This window comes from Apodemus sylvaticus, chromosome 7 (assembly GCF_947179515.1).
Source record: "Apodemus sylvaticus chromosome 7, mApoSyl1.1, whole genome shotgun sequence".
Taxonomy (NCBI): domain Eukaryota; kingdom Metazoa; phylum Chordata; class Mammalia; order Rodentia; family Muridae; genus Apodemus; species Apodemus sylvaticus.
The window spans coordinates 87,111,678-87,131,176 of record NC_067478.1 but is presented as its reverse complement, the minus strand read 5'-3'; the positions used below and the strand labels follow the sequence as shown (position 1 = coordinate 87,131,176).

General features: G+C 47.3%; 1 protein-coding gene across 1 annotated transcript in view; it reads right to left on the bottom strand.

Moving 5' to 3' along the window:
• Positions 1-19,499, bottom strand: part of Sorl1 (sortilin related receptor 1) — a 162,761-nt gene that overhangs the window by 127,507 nt on the left and 15,755 nt on the right. The window contains exons 2-4 of the mRNA XM_052188613.1: positions 16,889-17,005; positions 8,355-8,480; positions 1,353-1,514 (exon numbers count right to left, since the gene is read on the bottom strand). Coding sequence (XP_052044573.1) covers positions 1,353-1,514; positions 8,355-8,480; positions 16,889-17,005 — 405 coding nt within the window. The remainder of the gene's footprint in view (positions 1-1,352; positions 1,515-8,354; positions 8,481-16,888; positions 17,006-19,499) is intronic.

Genomic DNA, 19,499 nt, shown 5'->3' with positions numbered 1-19,499 from the left:
GGAGCTTGATGGTGCCCCTAAGCACGTCCATATAAATATAACCCATATCCATCAACTCAATGCACAACAAGTTACGATGATAAAATGCTCTAAAAAAGGAAACACAGACTAAAAAGAGAATTGAAGTACAATCTGTAGACTATGGGAATGGCTTGGTGGTGGCAGAATACTCATCTACCAGGTAAGAAGCCCTGGGTCTGATACCTAGCATTAAATAAGTAAATAGGCCTCGGTTACTTCCTCTGACTTCAAAGGGCACTTGCTAAGCCCAGAGCACAAGGATCAACTAAATGTATGAACTTAGCCGGTGAGTAATTAACCAGCTCATCTTAATCAAATCTCTACAACCTATAAACACCAGAGGCTTCCATGGTCCCTGGCAGAAAAGATTAAGAAACCTGAGACCACACCTAACAATAGTCCACCTCTCCTGGTAAACTGACCCTGCCCCTAAGCTTAGATTACTCCCTAAGGCTTGCAATGGTAAACAGATCTGTGTTTTGGTTAAACAGCCACAGAGCAAAAGAACTGTTTCAAGGCTCTTTTGAACGAAAGCATTCAAGCCTCCCTGGCCAGAACTTCCACAGAACCTGCAGAGTTCACAGGTTTATGCCCTACCAGAATTCCCAACAGGACACATTTGAGCCTTGAGACAGAAATCCTGCACAGGCTCTCCCTCCCCTGTCAGTGTCCTTCAAACTTGATTCAAAAAGGGGAAATACACATCATTCACTTTAGAACCCATGGGCATGCACAAACACAAAGGAAGACTGTTAGCCTTTAACACACTATTAACATTTATAATAACTTCAAATGCAGCTGCAGTGTGCTTAAGGTGGGGCCGACATGAAGAGGAGCCAGAGGCAGGAGGACCTGGGTTCAACCTCAGTTTGTCAAAAGTCAAACAAAATCAACGCAGCACAGAACAGAGGAGTCAAATGGGAATATGTCGGGAAGCCACGAAAGAGAGCAGGCTCCAGACTTCTCCTATGACTCTCTCTAATCAAATTCCGGAGCCTCGACTTACCCCATAGGCTTGCAAAGATGCATATATACACCAAAGGAAGCCTGCCTAGTGTAGAAGTCACAGGACCTGCCAAGTGTTGGGCCCTGGGTGCTGGCAGGGACACAGAGAGAGTGCCAAGAGTATACTTTTCCTTAGCTGTGGTAAGTGAAATAGTAGCTACAAAGGCTAAGCCTGAGCGAAGAGGAGGGAGGAGGTGAGGTCATCAAAAGGACACATAATCCACCCAAGCAGAAACACACATACACACACACACACACACACACACATATATATATATACATGCACATACACACACACTTCAGTCTGTGCCTCAGAAGGCTCTTACCTGCTTGTTGGGGTGAGACCTGTCAAAGCCCAAGAGGAGGTTGGAGGCCTTGCTGTGGAGGAGGAGATCAGCCACCCGGAATGGAATGGAGAAGCCATGGATAGTGCTGCAGAAGTCAAATGTGATCCAGAGGTATTGGGCATAAGCATCTACAAAGATGTACTGTAAGACAGAACAGGCAATCTCAGAGCAGCGTCTGGCCAGAGCCACCTGACAGGTCCCCAAAGCATGTGCAAGTAACCCTGTGTCAGGGGTCTGTAACTGACAGGGTTCCATCTTCTTCCTCTACATCTCCTGGCAACCAAAAGATGCTGGATGCATCACCCCAGGTTCCGATGGGGGCAGGGCAGGGAGTTTACTCATTGGGAAGGTCCCTGCTTTGCACATATAATAACCTATCTTTAAGGAAAAAAAAAATGTGGGCAGTGCCTGCGGACCAATACCAGAGGTTGTCCCCTATCCCTCAAGTGACACACACATAGAAAGGACTGCAGAGACAGGCCACGTAAGACCACAAAGGGAGCTTGTTTAACCGGGTCATGAGGCTGGCAAACTTTTCTGGTGTTTTTTATTCCTTCCCATTGGCTTGGCCAACTTGGCCACTCTTGCTCACTGGCAAGCTACTTAGTTACAATCAGAAGGTGGCTCCTGACAGCCAGGACACAGATATCCTGCCTGTCAGATTAGCTGAACCTAGACAGGGCTGCCATCACTCGGTGCATCCTCTGAGCAACCACGGGTCACACCTTTCCAGGAAAAACCCATTACAACCTCTACATCTAAGATAAGTTCCTCTTCCTCGGTATTACGCCAGGTGACTGCATGACCCCAGGAACCAACCGTGCGGCTGAAAGTGGGTGTGGAAGCCGGGGCGGTGCCTTATTTCACTTCTTCATAGGTCAGTGACTATAAACAAGTCCTACTTGGATGGAAGTAGCTGCCACCTAGACTTCGTAAGGACCAGACTAAGGTTGTACAATTTAAAGTGTGAATACTGCAGATGCCATCCACCATAAGGCTAGGTGTGCTGCACTCACTTTCCTAGGTGGCAGAGCCTACGTGAGAGGTGGCCATGCCCACAGCTAGCCACAGATGAAGAGTAAGTGAGCGGTGGCACAGATGGATGGACCACCGTGAGAACCTGTCCAGTCCTGGGTATCAGAGGTTACAACACAGAAGAGGCGGTCATTGAAGAGTGGGTGGGAATTGGTGTGTTTTCTGTTGCTATGCTAAAAAAAAATAATAAACAAGTGATCAAAAGCAACGTAGGGAGGAAAGGATTTATTTGGCTTACAAGCTCCAATCATAGCTCATCACTGAGAAGTGTCAGAGTAGAAACCCAAGTAAGAGTAGAAACCCATGTACAACCATAGAAGAAAGCTGCTATCTGGCTTGCTCCCCATGGCTTGTTCAGTTTGCTTTCTTATACAGCTCAAGACCACCTGCCTAGGACTAGCTCCACTCATATAGACAGCTGGGCCCCTTCCATATCAACTTAATAATCAAGAAAACGCCCCCATAGACTTGACTATAGGCCAGTCTGATGAAGGCAAATTCTCAGTTGAGGTTCTGTCTTACCAAACAACTCTAGTTTGTGTCAAGTTTATCAAAATTCACCAGCACAGAAGGTATAATTCTACAGAGAAAGAACACTGCAGGTCTGAGGGAATGTGACTTTGGGTACTACGTAGGGGGTTAGATACTATTATATAGGTTTGATAACAGGCTCAGAGGCCCAAGAAAAGGGAGGGAAACAAGTCTGGGGAGCTCAGATGAGATAGGAGCCTGGAGGTGGCAGGGACAGCCACGCTCCCAGAAGAACAAGAGTGGCCCCAATGCCCAGACAATGATTCAGAGCTAGAGCAGAAGGGATCCAGCACCACCCACAAGCAATTCTTCACATTCTACAAGGCAGCCAGTGCAAGGGAATCAGTCCAAGGACACTTCCCTGCATGACAGATGCTCTTCCAGCTTCTCACCAGCCTGCATACAAGAAGCTGCCCTGCACCGGGTCCCTCCTTCCTTCTTCTTTGCATGTCCTCCAGTGTGCTCTCTCTTGCACTTCCTCCCAGCATCTAATGTAAATCTCACACTCTGCAGAAGCCTCATTAAATCTGAGAAAAAGGTAGTAAATGTTTTGAAAGCAAGAACTACTCTAAGCAAACTCAATGCAATAAAAACAATTATGATCCTAGCAAGAACATCATAATTTGGCTGTGGATGTCTTCCCTAAAAATAGCCTGCCTCCCAGCTCCCAAACCATCCCAATGACTTGGGAAGGTGGCACTTTCAATCAGAAAGGATTGCTCCAGAAATCTGTTTCATGCCTTCCTATCATCTCACATTTGTAAAGGTAAAATACCATACTGATTATGATAAGCTAATTTTTTTGTTGTTGTTGTTTCTTTGGTTGGTTGGTTTGGTTCAGTTGTTGTTGCTATTGTTGTTGTTTTATGATCAGCAGGGAACTAGAACTTTCCCAGGCTGCTTCTTGTTTAGACTGTTCCTCGTTCACAGTGACTCAGTGTTTTGGGTCATTCCGTCACACCCCCTTTTAATAACGAGGACACTGAAGCTGGTGGCAGCTAAATGCCTGAAATGACGCAGGAGCAGAGTCATATCCAGCTGGTACAGAGCCCAATTTTTAACAGTCCATCAATCCTCAGTGTTCTCCAAACCCAGAGGCAGCATTTCCTGATCTCAAAGCTTTTCACTGTGGGATTTAACTCACGTATGAGCCTCTTCCCCTCAGATGTCCCTCAATCTTCCCCAGAAAGCTCATCATCCTTCGCCTTCTGCGCCACCCCTCCGAAGCCCCCAGGCTCCTCCTCCCCTGACAACCTGGGACTTAGATTCTTTGCAGATTCCTCATCCCCACCTCCCTGCTTGGACACATAGAGTCTTATGTCCTTTATCAAGGCAGTATTCTTCCACACAGCCTCAACCCTGCCTTTAACACCAGATGTTGAATTCTTGCTACACTTCCAATGTGGTCGGTCCTATACACGTTTACAGATTAGAAGCTTGACCCTTGGTGAGGCAATGTTAAGTGACAATACCAGGAAGAGGCAGCTTCTCGGGACTGGGAAGTTGACTCAGTCAACAAAGTACTTGTTGTGCAAGCATGGGAAACTGAGTTCGGATCCCCAGCGGGGGACCACATGAAAGGCTGGATGTCATGGCTCCTCCCTCCAATCCCATCATTGGGAACTAATGTTTCATTTCCCAGATTCTTCTCTGGTCTTTCTGTTCTAATTCATCACACATATTAGAAGGAGCTGCACTTAATGTTCCTGCCTACCACACACAGACTCGAAGATTCTCTCAGTGTTCCCCACAGTCCTCAAGGTGAAAATCAATCCCTTCTACCTCCAAACGGCAGACAGGGTGGCCACCCAGAGCACCCTGCCCAGATGCCATATGTCAGCTCCCTGGAGTCTCTTCACCAATACTGTCCTCCTACATGTAGGCTCCTACCAACTCTGCTCCTGCTTCTGACACCCAATGTCTACCCTAAGCCCCATTCCTAGTCCACAGCACCCAGAGGGCCTTATCACCTCAAGTAATCCTCTTGTTCCACTTAGAAACAGGCTTCACTCACCACCCACAGCATCTCGTACACCTTAATGCTATGCCACATGGCACAAACATGGTAGGAAAGGACAGAATGTTCTTCTTCTACCTTAAGTCTTATGAGGACTTAAGAGTCTTACGTCTCTAAATGCCTGGCTGGTGGGGTTCATGGTGGCCAACCACATGGACTGGCCAACAGACTTCCTAAATTGAGATCTCAGAAACATCTCTGCCTACTCTAACCTCAGCAGCCTGTTTGTAATCTCTTGACTTCCCAGAGGTATGTCTGTGAAGATAAAGTAATGGCACTGCATAGTTTTGTGTCAACTTGTCCTCAGAGAGGAGGGAGTGTCAATGAGGAATAGCCTCCATAACTCCAGGCTACAGGCAGGCCTGCAGGGCATTTTCTTAGTTCATGACTGATGGAGGAGGGCCCAGGCCATTGTGGGTGGTCCCATCTCTGTGATGGTGGTCCTGGGCTCTATACGAGAGCAGGTTGAGTAAGCCACGTGAGCAAGCCAGTAAGCAGCACTCACCATGGCCTCTGCATCAGCTCCTCCTTCAGATTTCTGGTCCACTTGAGTTCCTGCCTTTACTGGTTTTGATGATGAACTGTTATTTGGAACTGTGACTAAGATAAACCCCTTTCTTCCCCAAGTTACTTTGGTCATGGTGTCTCATCGCAGCCATAGAAACCCTAACTGAGGACTGTAAGTTACAGGATTGATCACATGGTGGACCTTCTCCGGCTTTAATGCAGGAACCCAGTTATGATGCTGAGTTGGAAGCACAGAGAAGGCAAGCAGGAAAAGAAGAGAAACAAACTGTTTACTATTTCCCTACATCCACCCTGAGCCTGGAAAAGGACCGGATTCCTTTGCACTCCTGCTAAGGTTAGACTGTAAAAGCCAACCATGTTTCCATGGCCCTTGTCAACAAACCCAGATACAGAAGTGACTGCCTGCATGGCTGCGGGTGCCTCTAGGGCTAAGAGGGCTTCCAGATAGCCAGACCTACACATCAGATCAGGGAGCGGCATGCAGGACCAATTAGCCGGCAGCAGAGTATACGTTAATGTCTCCATCACCAGGCAAAAAGCACAGATGATCCTTTTTCCCAGTCCACAGCACATCCATGTTGTCCCTTCTTGTTGTCCAGACCTTCCATAGCTGCTGCTGATCTCCACCTGGGACACTGGCAGCCCCACTGGGCACCTTTACATAGGCGATGAGCCTGGGCCCAGCACAGCACACTTGACACAGAGGCGCCCAGCCCTGTGTGGCTTTTCTCAGGAAGTGGTAAGTCTGGTGGGGCAGTATTTGCCTTACAGGGGACAAAGGTAAAAGAAGCTCCACCAGTATGGTAAATGTCATCACTTCCTTCCGGAGACATCTGGAGAGCGTGACAGCTTTGTCTGGGGAAGTAGACATGCTACAGAGAAGTCCGCCTGCCTCCCTCCCTCCCTCTTTCCCTCCCCCCCTCTATCCTCACCTATAGGCCTCACCTTATAGGCCTCGTCAACTGTCATTTTGTTCTCCAGAAAGGCAGCTGCTTTGTTTTCTGAGTTCATATCCTTGCTACCTCCAGAGTATGCATGGCCAGCTTACCAAGATGCCCCTGAGTTATAAACACATTACCCCAACCTCTCCATGCAATGCCGAAGTCTCTTTACTATGATCATCCAGGTATCCCTGCTTCCCTCTTAGCCCAACACGTCAGGGGCTCTACCCCTTCTGCAGACCACATGCTTCAAAAGCATCTTGTCCTCTGTCTGCTCTAAACATGTTCACAGGAGCTCAAAGCATCCTTCCCACCTACCAGCTGTGGTCTAATCAGAAACTGGTAGGAAGGTTACCGTGCCTACATTTGGACCCTAAGCTGAAGGGGGCATGCTGGCACTAAAACAAGGGAGAATCCAGGCTGGAGAAGGAGGCTTCAAGGCCAGGATGGCAGCCAGAGCTGAGAGATGGGGTAGAGATCTAGCGGTGACAATCTTCACCAGGGAAGCACACCCTGGTGACACAAGCAATCAGAGAACTATCAAGAAGAAGCAGCCAGCTCCTTAGCATCCTGGATACAGCATCTCACCTCTTACGATCCCATAATAAGGTGGCCACTCCCCACCTCTAGGGCCCTCAAGACTAGCTTGACTCATCATAAGGTAGAGGCAGGAAGTGAAGTGTAGACCAGAGCCAGTTCCTCCAAAGACTCCTTGCTTTCCCTTTGGGAAATGTACGGCTAACTGCCCATTTACTCTGAGGTCACCAGGAAGGACTATTTATCCAGCAGGTTCCAGTCACAACTCTGCTGGTAAAGAGCCACTGCCTGGAAACATCTCAAGTACTTCCTCTTAAAGAACTGGTGGCCAGGCCCCCATGAAGGAGGGAAAGGGAAGTGCGGGGAGGGTGACTGGGAGGAGGAGAATGACAGGACACCTTCAAAAATCCAGCAACTAAAAAGGACCCTCCCAGACCTAGCTCCCTGTAGAAAAGTTCTGTTCTGATTGGTCAGGCAACCACATGACTTGTTAAGTCTTTTTAATGCAGCCTCTGCTAAAAGACCCAAGGCAACCTAAGAAACCAGCACCAAGGCCTTGGAAGGACTCTGTGGCCTTGGCCCAGTGGGTCCTTTCTGGGCAGACAGAACCCAGCAGCTCGCTCCCTTCACCTCGGGAAGCTTTTAACTGCTGAGGCTGTTTTCTACCTTAGGGCATTTCCTAGCAGAAGGCATGAAATCTCCACCTTTAGAAACATGGGGTCCCATATAACTCCCAGAGCAATGAGATACCAAATGGCAGGAAAGCCTAGTAGGCTGTCAGGGTCCCTTCATGCTCTGCCAGCCAGCTCCATCTGCCTGTGGCCCAGGGGTAAGGTAAGGTCACTGCTTTCTCCCGAATGCAACTGCGTGGGGCTACTGATCAAAGAAGCAAGACAAGTGGGCATGCTAAACGAGGAAGGTATAAGGTATGGGCACAGCCACGCCTGCTTCTTAGTTTCTTTTCTTTATCCATATAAGTTCCAAGGAGAGAAAGAAAACACACACACAGAGAAAGAGAGAGAAAGAGAGAGGCAGGCACATGTTGATAATGCCAACAAAAGCAGTAAGTAGTTAAGCATTCTCTCTTGGAGGCCCAGGACTAGCCCTGTGTACCTAGGAGATGCTCCAGCCACCAGTGAGTCAGCCCATTTATTGGTTGGCAGATTTTCTGTGGTTGGACCGATCCTTGTTTGTCCAGAAATCCTGCCTGGCTCTAATTATACAAAGATCCACCTTGAGAACTGTATTCTGTCACCAACTCCCAGATTAGACTGAAAACAGTAGCTGGTGACCCACATACACTGCAAAGATAGCAAAGGGCTCCACGGCCCAGTCCCCTTCAGTGCAGCCATCTTCCCAGAATGCAACGCCCCGAAGCCGGAGCCTCCTTACCCTCTTGTTGTCAGCAGGGCTGTGGTAGAATTGAGAGATTACAGCTTCGCTGTTGTTTCCTGGGCCAAAGTTCAGCTTCTCTGAAATCTTATTGAATGACTTTCCGTAGTCGTAAGACACATACACCTGGGAGACACAGGAGGGGAGAAAGAACACGTGTCAGTGACGTGCTGAACAGAACAGCCTCTAGCTGCTCCTCCACATGCTGGCTTCTGACTCCTGATCCTGAAAGGGCGAGATCCCCCTGAGGATCCCTGATATCACCAACTTCTGATGAGCATCGCAGGACCCACAGAGGAGAAGCAGGTGACTTCTGCGACTGTCCTCAAAGTCAGGGTGAGTCAGGTGAGAATGCTACAGCCACCCCTGCTCCCCAACACACAGTCCTCTCACTACAAAGGCCCCGGGGTCAGTTGGCAAACACTGTCAACAGGACATCCTCCTCCTGCCGGGTGAAGTGTTCCAGTCCAGGCACAGACAGAATGCACTCTGAGAGGAAAAGAACTGGAAATTTGTTTTTGCATCTGTTGACAAGCCCCCAAATGGTAATCGGGATAATTGAAATCTTCATCCTCCATCCGGGAAGCCGGCATTCCAAACCTGAAGAAAGAAACCCATCGACGGCCTCCAGTGAGTGGAAACGGAGAAAGTGCTGAGAGATAAAACATGCACAGAGGTTCAAATGCCAGCAGGCTGGAGGGGGAGGCTCGGAGGTACAGCGTTTGTCTATAATACACACACCCCTAGCACAAGCGTGTGCACATATGTGCCATCAGTATCAGAACCCACCAGTGTTTTGTGACTCTATAGCATTGGAGACCATAGCAGCAGCAGTAAGAGCCTGGACCCTGCCAACGACTTGCTTTTCCTTGCCTCCTGGCTTCTAATCATACAGTAACCACAGAGACACAACATCAGAACAACTGTCATCTGCACACTGCACAGAGACCAAGCTGATCCCATCACAGGGGTGAGCATGAGTCGGCAGCACAGCAACACTACCAGGAGAGGGTGAGTCCAAAGTCATGGCCCAGAGAGCGCCATGGGGTTTATGAGATCAGGAACTTGCCTAGGTAACAGCAGAGGAAGTCAACGGGGCAGGGGACTGGAGAGAAGGCACAGTGGCTAAAGGAATAGAGTTCAATTCCCGGCACCCACATCAGAGCACGCTCACAACCAACCACTTGTAACTCCGGCTCCAGGAATATAACGCCCTCCTCTGGCCTCTGCAAGGAACTGCACAGGCTCAGGCACACACATAAATAAACAATAATTAAATCTAAAAGAAAAAACATTTAAAAAGAAAAAAAGAACAGGAGAGAGGGATCCTGACCCAGGCTGCCTGTCTTTGAGCTAGTGATCTCAGACCCCCCATCATCTCAGGTCATGAAGAGTAAAATGGAAGTTGTGGGGTATTTGTAACCTAGACTTTACTGTCTATGAGATATGAAATATTAATATAATCAAGAGATGAAAAACAAACCTGACAGATGAATATCACAGTGTTGGTTTTTTTTTTTCAATTACTTATGGGAAGGGTAATTGAGGGAGGCACGAAAGGAAAACAGCAGGCAATTTCCAAGGAGAGACTGGCTGGACTCGAGCCAGAAACTATAGTGTCATCCCCTCCCACTTGATTCAGTTACAAATAAACCTTGAGGGTTTAACAGGAGCCAAGTCCAGTGCTGGGCGCCAGACACACGTAGACACAAAAGACAGGGTCATCAGACAAGGATGGGCCTGTGAACATGTGAGTGCTTGCTTGTTAATGAAGCCATGAACGTACAGTTAAGGACAGGAGGCTGCGCGAGGAACTGAGAACAAGGGGTCATTACCATTTAATGCATGTCAGGGTGAAAGGAGGCAGGGTGTCTCTGCCTCTAACTGGGTGTTCCCAGGACCATGCTGGCACAGGGCCAGCTAGCAGATAGGTGGTTCACAGATAAGCTGAGTTATTAGAAAAAGACCAGGCAGAACCTTCTTGCATTCCGCTTGCCAAGAATGGACACAGGCATCCCAGAAAGGTTGGAAAGCCGTACCGTGCAAACTAATGGCTTCTTAAATAGGAAACTAAACAAGGTCCCTTCCAACTCCAATGTCCTGTGAGGTGATAATCCACCGTAAGAGGCGCAAATGGGGCCCTGTGTTTACATCAAAGCAGCGTTTTTCAGTGTGTCATATTCCCTCCTATACATTTGGCCTCTGCCTCTGTGTAGCTTCGGGGTAACTGGTATACACAGCTTAGTCAACAAAGACTTCTGTAATGAACAGATGTGATTATAAACCAAAGAATGAGTAAATGAACCTGCAAAGTCAATGAACAAAGAGAGTGAACTGAATTAATTGGTGACTCATGGAGAAGATGGTTCTCAGTATCTGCAGTGGATTGGTTCCAGAGTCCCCATGGATACTAAAATCTGGTGACACACGAGTCTCTAACATAAAATAGCATAGAGCCTACACACATTCTCCCACATACTTGAAACCATCGCTAAACAGCTTACCATAATTCAAATAATATATATCTTATAATACGTGAATGGATACTTGTCTGCACTGCATTGTTTTAACCAAGACAAGGGATGGGGGCGGGGTGGGAGGACTGTGTGCAGTACAGATACAACCTTCTGCCCTCACATTTTCAGCTCACAACTGGCAGAATCACAGACATAGAGCTCACAGACACACAGACAGATCGGCTGTTACTGTTTGCTTTTGATATCATAAAATCTAAGCTCCACAGCTGTAAAGGACTAGGCCAGGGTCACTCTGGTAGTAACTGGCACGGCTTTGCCAGTCTCTGGAGAGTCCGAGCCTGCTTGCTTGTCTTTTCTCTCTGCAAGTCACCCTTGTGGAGGTGGCCCCCTTCTCCAAAGTCATGTCAGGAAGTCTAGCTAGAAAGGAGAAGAGACCTAGACAGGCAGAACACACAGACATCCTAAGACTCTCAACAACAGGGCTGCCACAGGGCATGTGCTGGTGAAAGACTGTCTCTTGACACCTGCAAACAAACTGGACTGTCACCTGAGTCCTACACTTAACAGAGGTTAAGAGGAAGTTGAGGAACCCACCCTACCCCTGAAGTCAGTCTCAGGCTGCTCATCAACCTGCCTTGCCTGGCCTGGGTTGAACAATTCAAACTAGCTATTTTTAGCCTGTCCTTGTAACTTCTTACCTTCTCTTTGGCAGACACAGAGCCTTCTCAGGGCTGAGGTATAGTTATGTCTCCACACTGATGGCACGGAAGACCTCTGAGGGCTGGTGTAGTGCTAAGGGAGAAGGTGGCTTTTTGGTTTCTGTACTGCACCCCAAGAGCAAATTCTATCTGGGACTGGCAGTGAGACAGCATGAGGCTGCTGTCTCACTGCCCACTGCCGTCACCAGGATAACCTGGGCAGACACCCCAAGCTCCCTGTCTGCTGCCTGTACAACTTGTTTTCTCTCAGATGCAGGGTTCTCCACTGATTAGTCCCTTTCTGACCTCAATATGACACTGTTCCTTAAAGAAAAACAAACTAACATTGGAAGGTTACTAAACTGCCCCAAGGCCCCCAAGGAGATCATTTCCTTACCCATAAAGATGATCCTTTGAAGTGAATGATGTTCCATATAGTTCAAAATTATAGAATGATAATGGAGGGGGGGAACTGAAATGTCAGAAGGCATCCCCTCCCCCGGCACCGTCCCAAGCCTTTCATGACACTACTACAGTCTTAGAGGGTACAACAAATGCCCAGGTCAGACACTGGCCAAGACTGTTTCTGAGTGAAGTCTAACCTTGGTGTGGCAGCTCACACCTATAATCCCAGAACTAGGGAGGGCAAGATAAGAAGAAAGGAGAAATTCAAAGCTAACGCGGGCTACAGAGTAAGTCTCGAGCCAGCCTGGACTACAATGTGAGAGGAACCCCCCCCCCCACACACACACACACAAAAAGCAAGAGAAATCAAAAACAAATTGCCACAAATTTTAAAAAATTAAAAACCTCTGCGTTTCTAAGCAGCGCCCAGAAAACACTCACTTGGATGACCTACAGACCCTATTTGATTACCATTCTAGTTTACACTTTCTGTTGCTGTGATAAAAACTTTGGCCAAAAGTAACCCATTAGGGAAGAATATGGGTCTGGCTGGCCTACAGGTTACAGCTCACCATTCGAACAAGCTAAAGTGGGAATTCAAAGCAAGACCCTGGAGGCAGGAGCTGATGCAGAGGCTGTGGAGGCTTGCTGCTCACTGGCTTGCTCCCTGTGGCTCCCTCAGCGTGCCGTTCACACAACCCGGGATCCCTACAACCACCATGTTCTGGGCTCTCCTGCATGAATTATTAATCAAGAAAATGCCCCCACAGAAGTAGCCTACAAGCCAATCTGATGGTGTATTCTTCTCAATTGACGTTCCCTCTTGCCAAATGACTCTAGTTTGTGTTAAGTTTAAAACAAACAAACAAAAAGCTAAACAGCAAGGACACCAACCTTTAGGAATAGGGGAGCTGTTTGTCTTTGTAGTACTGAAAATCAAACCCACAACCTTGGACACCGCATGCAATTGTACACACAGCATCTCAACCACAGAACTGAATACAGTAGAATCAATAATCATGAACCAGAACCTCTAAAGCTGTCAGTCAAAATAAACTTTTTTTTCTTATAAGCAGATTGTTGCAAGTATCTTGTTATAGCAACAACAACAACAACAACAAAAAAAAACTAGGTTAATGTAAATTGCTTGACTCAAAGTCAGATTATAAATGGCAGCCCCAGGATTCCGGCCCAAGCATTCTGATTACAGAGGCTTTATGCTCCATTAGCAAAGATGGGAGTTCTGACACCTAGTTGGTCCGGGAAGAAACCAATCATAATATAACACTGGTGCACAGACAAGAAGAATGAGTCTGACTATTCATAGCATCTCGGTTGATTCTGCCCCTCTGGTGTTCAATTATGGCGTACCTGAGTACACCCTTGTGCCTGCCTGCTGGCGGTTCATTGATTATTTGTTATTGGGAATGGGAGGTACTGTATTTGGTTTTTTGAGATAGGAACTCACTCTGTAGCCCAGGTTAGGCTTGAACTCACAATCCCCCTGCCTCAGCCCCTTGAGTGCTAGCATCATCGCCTATTATGGTGGCCCACAAGTACACATCATCAGAAAGCAAAAATAAAGAACTGGGCAGAGTCGGGATGAATCGCGTCCCATGCTGCAGTTGTTCGGCTCCCTGCAGGAACAGATCACCTTTGCAGGAGACCATCCTCGGCTAATGATTACTGACGACAGGTGGTTTGGTTTGGCTTTTGCTTAAGAGTAAGCCATCTGGGCTCCCAGCGTCTAGGCCCAGGCTTGTTTACATATGCAATATTCCTGACCTCAGCCCTCCAGGCAGGTCCTTACCTGCACACAAGCTCTGTCCCTTCAGATGGGGCCTTTCTGACCCATGCTTCCAGTTCTCTTTAAGGAACATTTGGATGTTCCCTTGCCAGTGCCACCGACTCGGCCTCTGAGTCACAGTTTAATTTTGCACTAACTTTGCACATCCAAACGTCCCGGCTTCGGAAGCCAATTCTCTAATGCAGTTTGTGCATGGGCAGAGGAACATTCTGCCATCTCTATTTATTGACTCTGGACATTAAGTCTCCTTTCCATTTAATCTTCTCTCCTATGTCACTGTAGAGAAATGACTTCAATAAGCTCTTCAAAACAGTAATATTCGGGTGGACAACACTCCTGGTTCACTCAAGACAGAGAGGCTCTGAAATGTGACCTTTCAGTGCTTGCCACAGAAAAACTGGTCTTTCTGGTGATTCTAAGGTGAATCCAAGAAAGAACCTTCATTTTCATGATGCTCCTCCCCACCCTCTCACTGACATGTTGAAAGACCCCTTATGAATTCATGTGTGCCCTAAGCCCCTTTGCATGATGTACCAGCTGGTTTCGTGTGTCAAATTGACACAGGCTGGCCTTATCACAGAGAAAGGAGCTTCAGTTGAGGAAGTACCTCCAGGAGATCCAGCTGTAAGGCATTTTCTCAATTAGTGATCAAGCTGGGAGGGCCTATTGTGGTTGGTACCATCCCTGGGCTGGTAGTCCTGGGTTCTATAAGAAAGCAAGCTGAGAAAGTCAGGGGAAGCAAGCCAGTAAGAAACATCCCTCCATGGCCTCTGCCTCAGCTCCTGCTTCCTGACCTGCTTGAGTTCTGTCCTAACTTCCTTTGGAGATGAACAGCAACATGGAAGTATAAGCTGAATAAACCCTTTCCTCCCCAACTTGCTTCTTGGTCATGATGGTTTGTGCAGGAATAGAAACCCTGTCTAAGACATATGCCCAACAAAAATATTAAAAAATACTTAAATATGTTTACCTATTTTGCAAAGACAAATATTTTGTGGAAAAGTGATTATTGTTCATGCATAAAATACCCTGAAGGTTTCTCAACAAAGAATAACATAGAGCTGGCTTCAGTGCCTAAAGAAGTCTCCTATTAAGAGGTACAGGACTAAATGTGTAACAGGTAATACAGAGCACCCCCAGCCAGCAGACATCCGTACACAGCCACCCTTGTGTGACCACAGCCATTGCTTGCAAACCTTGAACATATTTACTTATAAATTGGTCTGAGTTGTTATCCCAAACAAGTTCAGCCTTGCTCAAATGCAAAACATGCAAACTAGCCATTATCTGCATTATCCCACGCTCAGCTCAGACTGCTCCCTAGGCAATCTGCAGCTGATGGCCAGCCTTTCTTCAAGCTTCCCTGACTGTGGCCACCCTAATCAACTTCTCTAGAAAACATCCTGAGACTCCCTCTGAATACACCCCAACCCAGACAGCAGATAGACAAGACAGGGAGCTCTCAGACACCAAACGCATATGCTCAAATTACAAAAGCACCTTTAAAACAAGAGTTTTAAACCTCTGGCGAGAACACATACAATGGAAGGTCTACAGCATGTTCAAGGCACAAGGTCACTCTTGCGAAGAAGGTAGACACACACCCCCAAGGCAGAGCAATTGCTTTGCCCATAAAGAGAAGCCTGGACTATAGACTTGGGAACCAAGGACCAACTCTGACCCTAAATTTTTTCATGGCCTAGATGGTACTTGTAAGAACTGTACTTTATCTGCCAACTGATAAGACTTAGCAGTTTTACACAAAAAAAGACTTCTGGGCTGGGGGGTGAAAGCTCGTGGTAGAGAGATTGCCTAACATGTGCCAGGCCCTGGGTTCCATCCCAAATACCACAGAATAAAACCAATGACCTATAAAACCTTGTGCTGAAAAATCAGGAGATCTGGCTATACTAGACCAGTAGCCTGCATGGCCTCCAGGTCCGGTCTCAGCTCGGCCCTGAAAAGTATTTCTGCTGCTTCCTAATGCCCCTCTCTCTACCACTCACCAGGCACCAGGCACCATACTGAAATCAAGAGACGGACAGTGTTTCTTGAGCCTGTGTCTCTGTTAAAGATGAAGAAATGGCCTACTGTCCAAGGCCAGCCTGTCTGCATAGAAAGTTCCAGACTCACTAGGGCTACAAAGTGAGACCCTGACTCAGAAACAAAAACAAAAACAAAAATATACAAAAAAATATTTGAAGGTGCCTTTGGATCTGGGGGTCTTACACAGGTTTCTCGGTTTGAAAACTTTGTTTCCATTTCTTCAAATCATCTAACCAAAACAACATCATCAACAGAAACAGTGGAAATTAAGAATTAAGAGAATTTGTATCAAGCAGACATGGTGGCTCCTGTTTATAATCCAGCACTAGAGAGGCTGAGGCTGCAGGACTGCTGTAAGTTCACAGCCAGCCAAGAGACAGCTATAGAAGCTATGGAGTATGCTAGAGAGTGAGACCCTGTGACAAAACAAACAAACAAAATAGATGATAGAAAGATAGATAGATAGATAGATAGATAGATAGATAGATAGATCAGACAGATTGATGATAGATATCAATAGAGATATTGTTAGATATATGAACAGACAGATGAGAGGTGGATAGGTAGGTAGGTAGATAGATAGATAGATAGATAGATAGATAGATAGATATGATGGATAACAGAAGATGGAGAGACAGGTAATACAAGATAGATGATTGACAGAACCATAGGAGATATATAGAAAGAGCATAGATATACATGCAGATAAAGGGATAGTATATGAGTAAAGAAGAAAGAGACTGTGTCTGTCAATAGCTCATCAACCTTGTTGACATATGGGGAAAAAAAACAGTTTAACTTGACACCTTGGAGTGCTCTTTTGCACTTAGTGGAGCTAGGAGTGCAGACGACCTGTGAGCTTAGAGCTATCAAGGCAGACTACCTGTGACATCACAAAAGCCACCCTACACTGCACACATTTCCTTGGATGCCTCCACCCTGTGTTCAGTACAGGAGGGATGCACACATTACTTTCCAAATCTCTTCACTGGTGTATATAGTTCATACCGTTCGTCCCCTAATGGGGCATGTCATACCATTCATGCTCTAATGGGGCATGTCACTGACACCAGGAAGGCCCAGTGCCACACAGATACTTACATCACTGCTCTTGGGCCTTGCCAGTGCCAGGCTGTCTCGGGCTAATGCCACGATCACGTTGCTTTTCTCTCCGGCCCAGTGCACCACCATCTGATTGTGGGAGTCATTGAGACTGACCTGAAAGAGACCAAAAGGAAATCAAGACCCACGGTGAGTGACAGCCACACACACATTCCAAATCAAGTCTCTTGGTCCTCTCTGTCACTCAGACTCTCAGATGTGAAGCGTGGGGTCAGGACAGACTCTTCTCACTGCCCTGCGAACTCTACCATCAGCACCTTCCCCAGGAAAAAACACTAACCCTTCTGCAATCAGCGACCCTGTGGATTTAACCAGACTACAGAAAATCTTGCCGGGATAGCACTGCCCAAGGGACTCCTCTGCTTCATTTCGTCATTGTTGACGCCATCCCCAGCTATGCTGATCTTTGTATGTGTGAGGTGCACCTGTAAAACTGTAAACTAAACACTGAAATTTCCTGTTTGTTCATAAAAAAAAATTATCTATAGGCTTGAAATCATGGATGGAGGAGAGCTAGCTAATTGAGGATGGACAACGGATGGAAGGAATAAACTGGTCCTTTTTAAATTTATGTTTACATGTATTTAGCACACACACACACACACACACATGCACACGTACACACACATGCACATGCTCATGAATTCTCTCTAGAGCATGCGTGGAGTTCAGACAACAGAACAACTTCCGTAGAGTCAGGCTTCTCCCTTCAACCAAGAGGGTTCCAGGAATTATCTGTCTTGGCCACAAGCACCTTCGCCCACTGAGCCATCTCACTCATCAGAAGGAAAACCAGTTGTTTTATAGCACGGTAGGATGACTATCACGGTAGGATGACAACAGTATTCAAAATGAAGCTTTTTTTTTTTTTTTTTTGGTTTTTTTGAGACAGGGTTTCTCTGTGTAGCCCTGGCTGTCCTGGAACTCACTCGGTAGACCAGGCAGGCCTTAAACTCAGAAATCCACCTGCCTCTGCCTCCCAAGTGCTGGGATTAAAGGCGTGTGCCACCACCATCCGGCGAGGAAGGTTTTACATACTCTCAATGCAAAGAAATGACTGACTGACTGGGGCGCCTGCCTCCCAGTTCCCTGGCCATTACTTGGCGGCACCAATTATCTCCATTACACAACCCCTGAAGCAGCTTCACCCTGTACCTCAGGGACACAGACTAGTGTGTGCCAATCATAATTCATTTAAAGTATTTTTCAAAATCTCACAGGCCAAAAGTTTATAAACTTCATTCTCAACCAGTGTTTTCTGGTAGGGGGGTAGGGGGTAGGTGGTGGGTGGGGGTAGGTAGGGGGTGGGAGGGGTGGGGGGACGTGGGAGGATGCATCACTGTTCCACTTTTTAGCTAAGCATGAGAGGTGAATGGAAGGTTTCCTTATGCGGTCTCTCTACCTTTTGTTGTTATTTGGTTTTTTAAGACAGGGTCTCAGTGGACAGCCTTAGTGATCATGATCCTCCTGCCTCAGCCTCAGTGCTAAGACAGATAATAATGTGTCAGGTAACCTTTTCATATACGTTTTTAATGTCTCAAATGAGGAAACCTTTCTCAGATCTGAACAGAAGTAGCCTTTAGATTATTGCTAACAGAAGTCCCCAGACTTTCAATTTTGTAAAACAGCAAAATAAAAACAGAATATGCAAGCCAACCAACTAGGTAGCCATTACTGTTTTAGCCGGTGAGGATGTGGATAAGCCAAAATGTCCCAGCTTGACCACCTACCCTCTCCATCTACTTTCTGAAGTCACCATAGACTCCTGCCTAGCGTGAGACAGCAAGGCCTGTCCCTGGAACAGAGTTCTAGCTAGAAGATGTAAGAGCTGATCCTTAGGACCACTATACCCTGGACCACACACTGTCCTGTTTTCTTTCCCCATCCTCAGGTGGCAACTCCAGATCCTAACAGCCCAGATGCAAGCAGAGAAACAGGGTAGAAAGAGCCTGGGTTCCTGACTGACGGGCAAGCCTGCCACCCACCGATCACGAACTCTCCCTTTGAACTGATCAGAACAGAGCTATATTGATGCTAGAGAGCTTTCACGGTTTGTCTGTTGAAACCGCAGAAGGATATAAAGGGAATAAAGAACCATTCATTCCTTCAGCTCGCTCTGGCGTCTGGAAAACGAGCCTTTTCTCCTTTCCCTATTGTGCCTGTGGCGGTCCCACTCGGAACACACGTGTTCTCGACTTAGTTCGCCATGCAATGACAGACATCAGCTCCAAGACTTCATATGTCAAAACCCTTGGGGACACCGACAAGCTCCGGGTGCATCACTGAGAGGCTGGGCAAGGCCTCCCCAAACCCAGAGCTCCTGCAGAGTAGTCTGAAATATACCCAGTCGGCTCCTAGCCTCCTGAGTCATCTCAAACCCACAGGCCTGCGGGTGGAGCTTAAGGGACTGAGCCCCTGCCTCGGAAGCCAGGAGAGCTCACCCAACGGGCGGACCGGCGGGCGGGGTGGAGCGGGGCGGGGCGGGTCCCAACACTAGCTCTAGGACTAACGAGTGAGCCCATACTTCCCCCAGCAGAACTCTAGCAGAAAACCTGCCCCTCTCCACAGCTCCACCCTCTTCCTTTCCCTT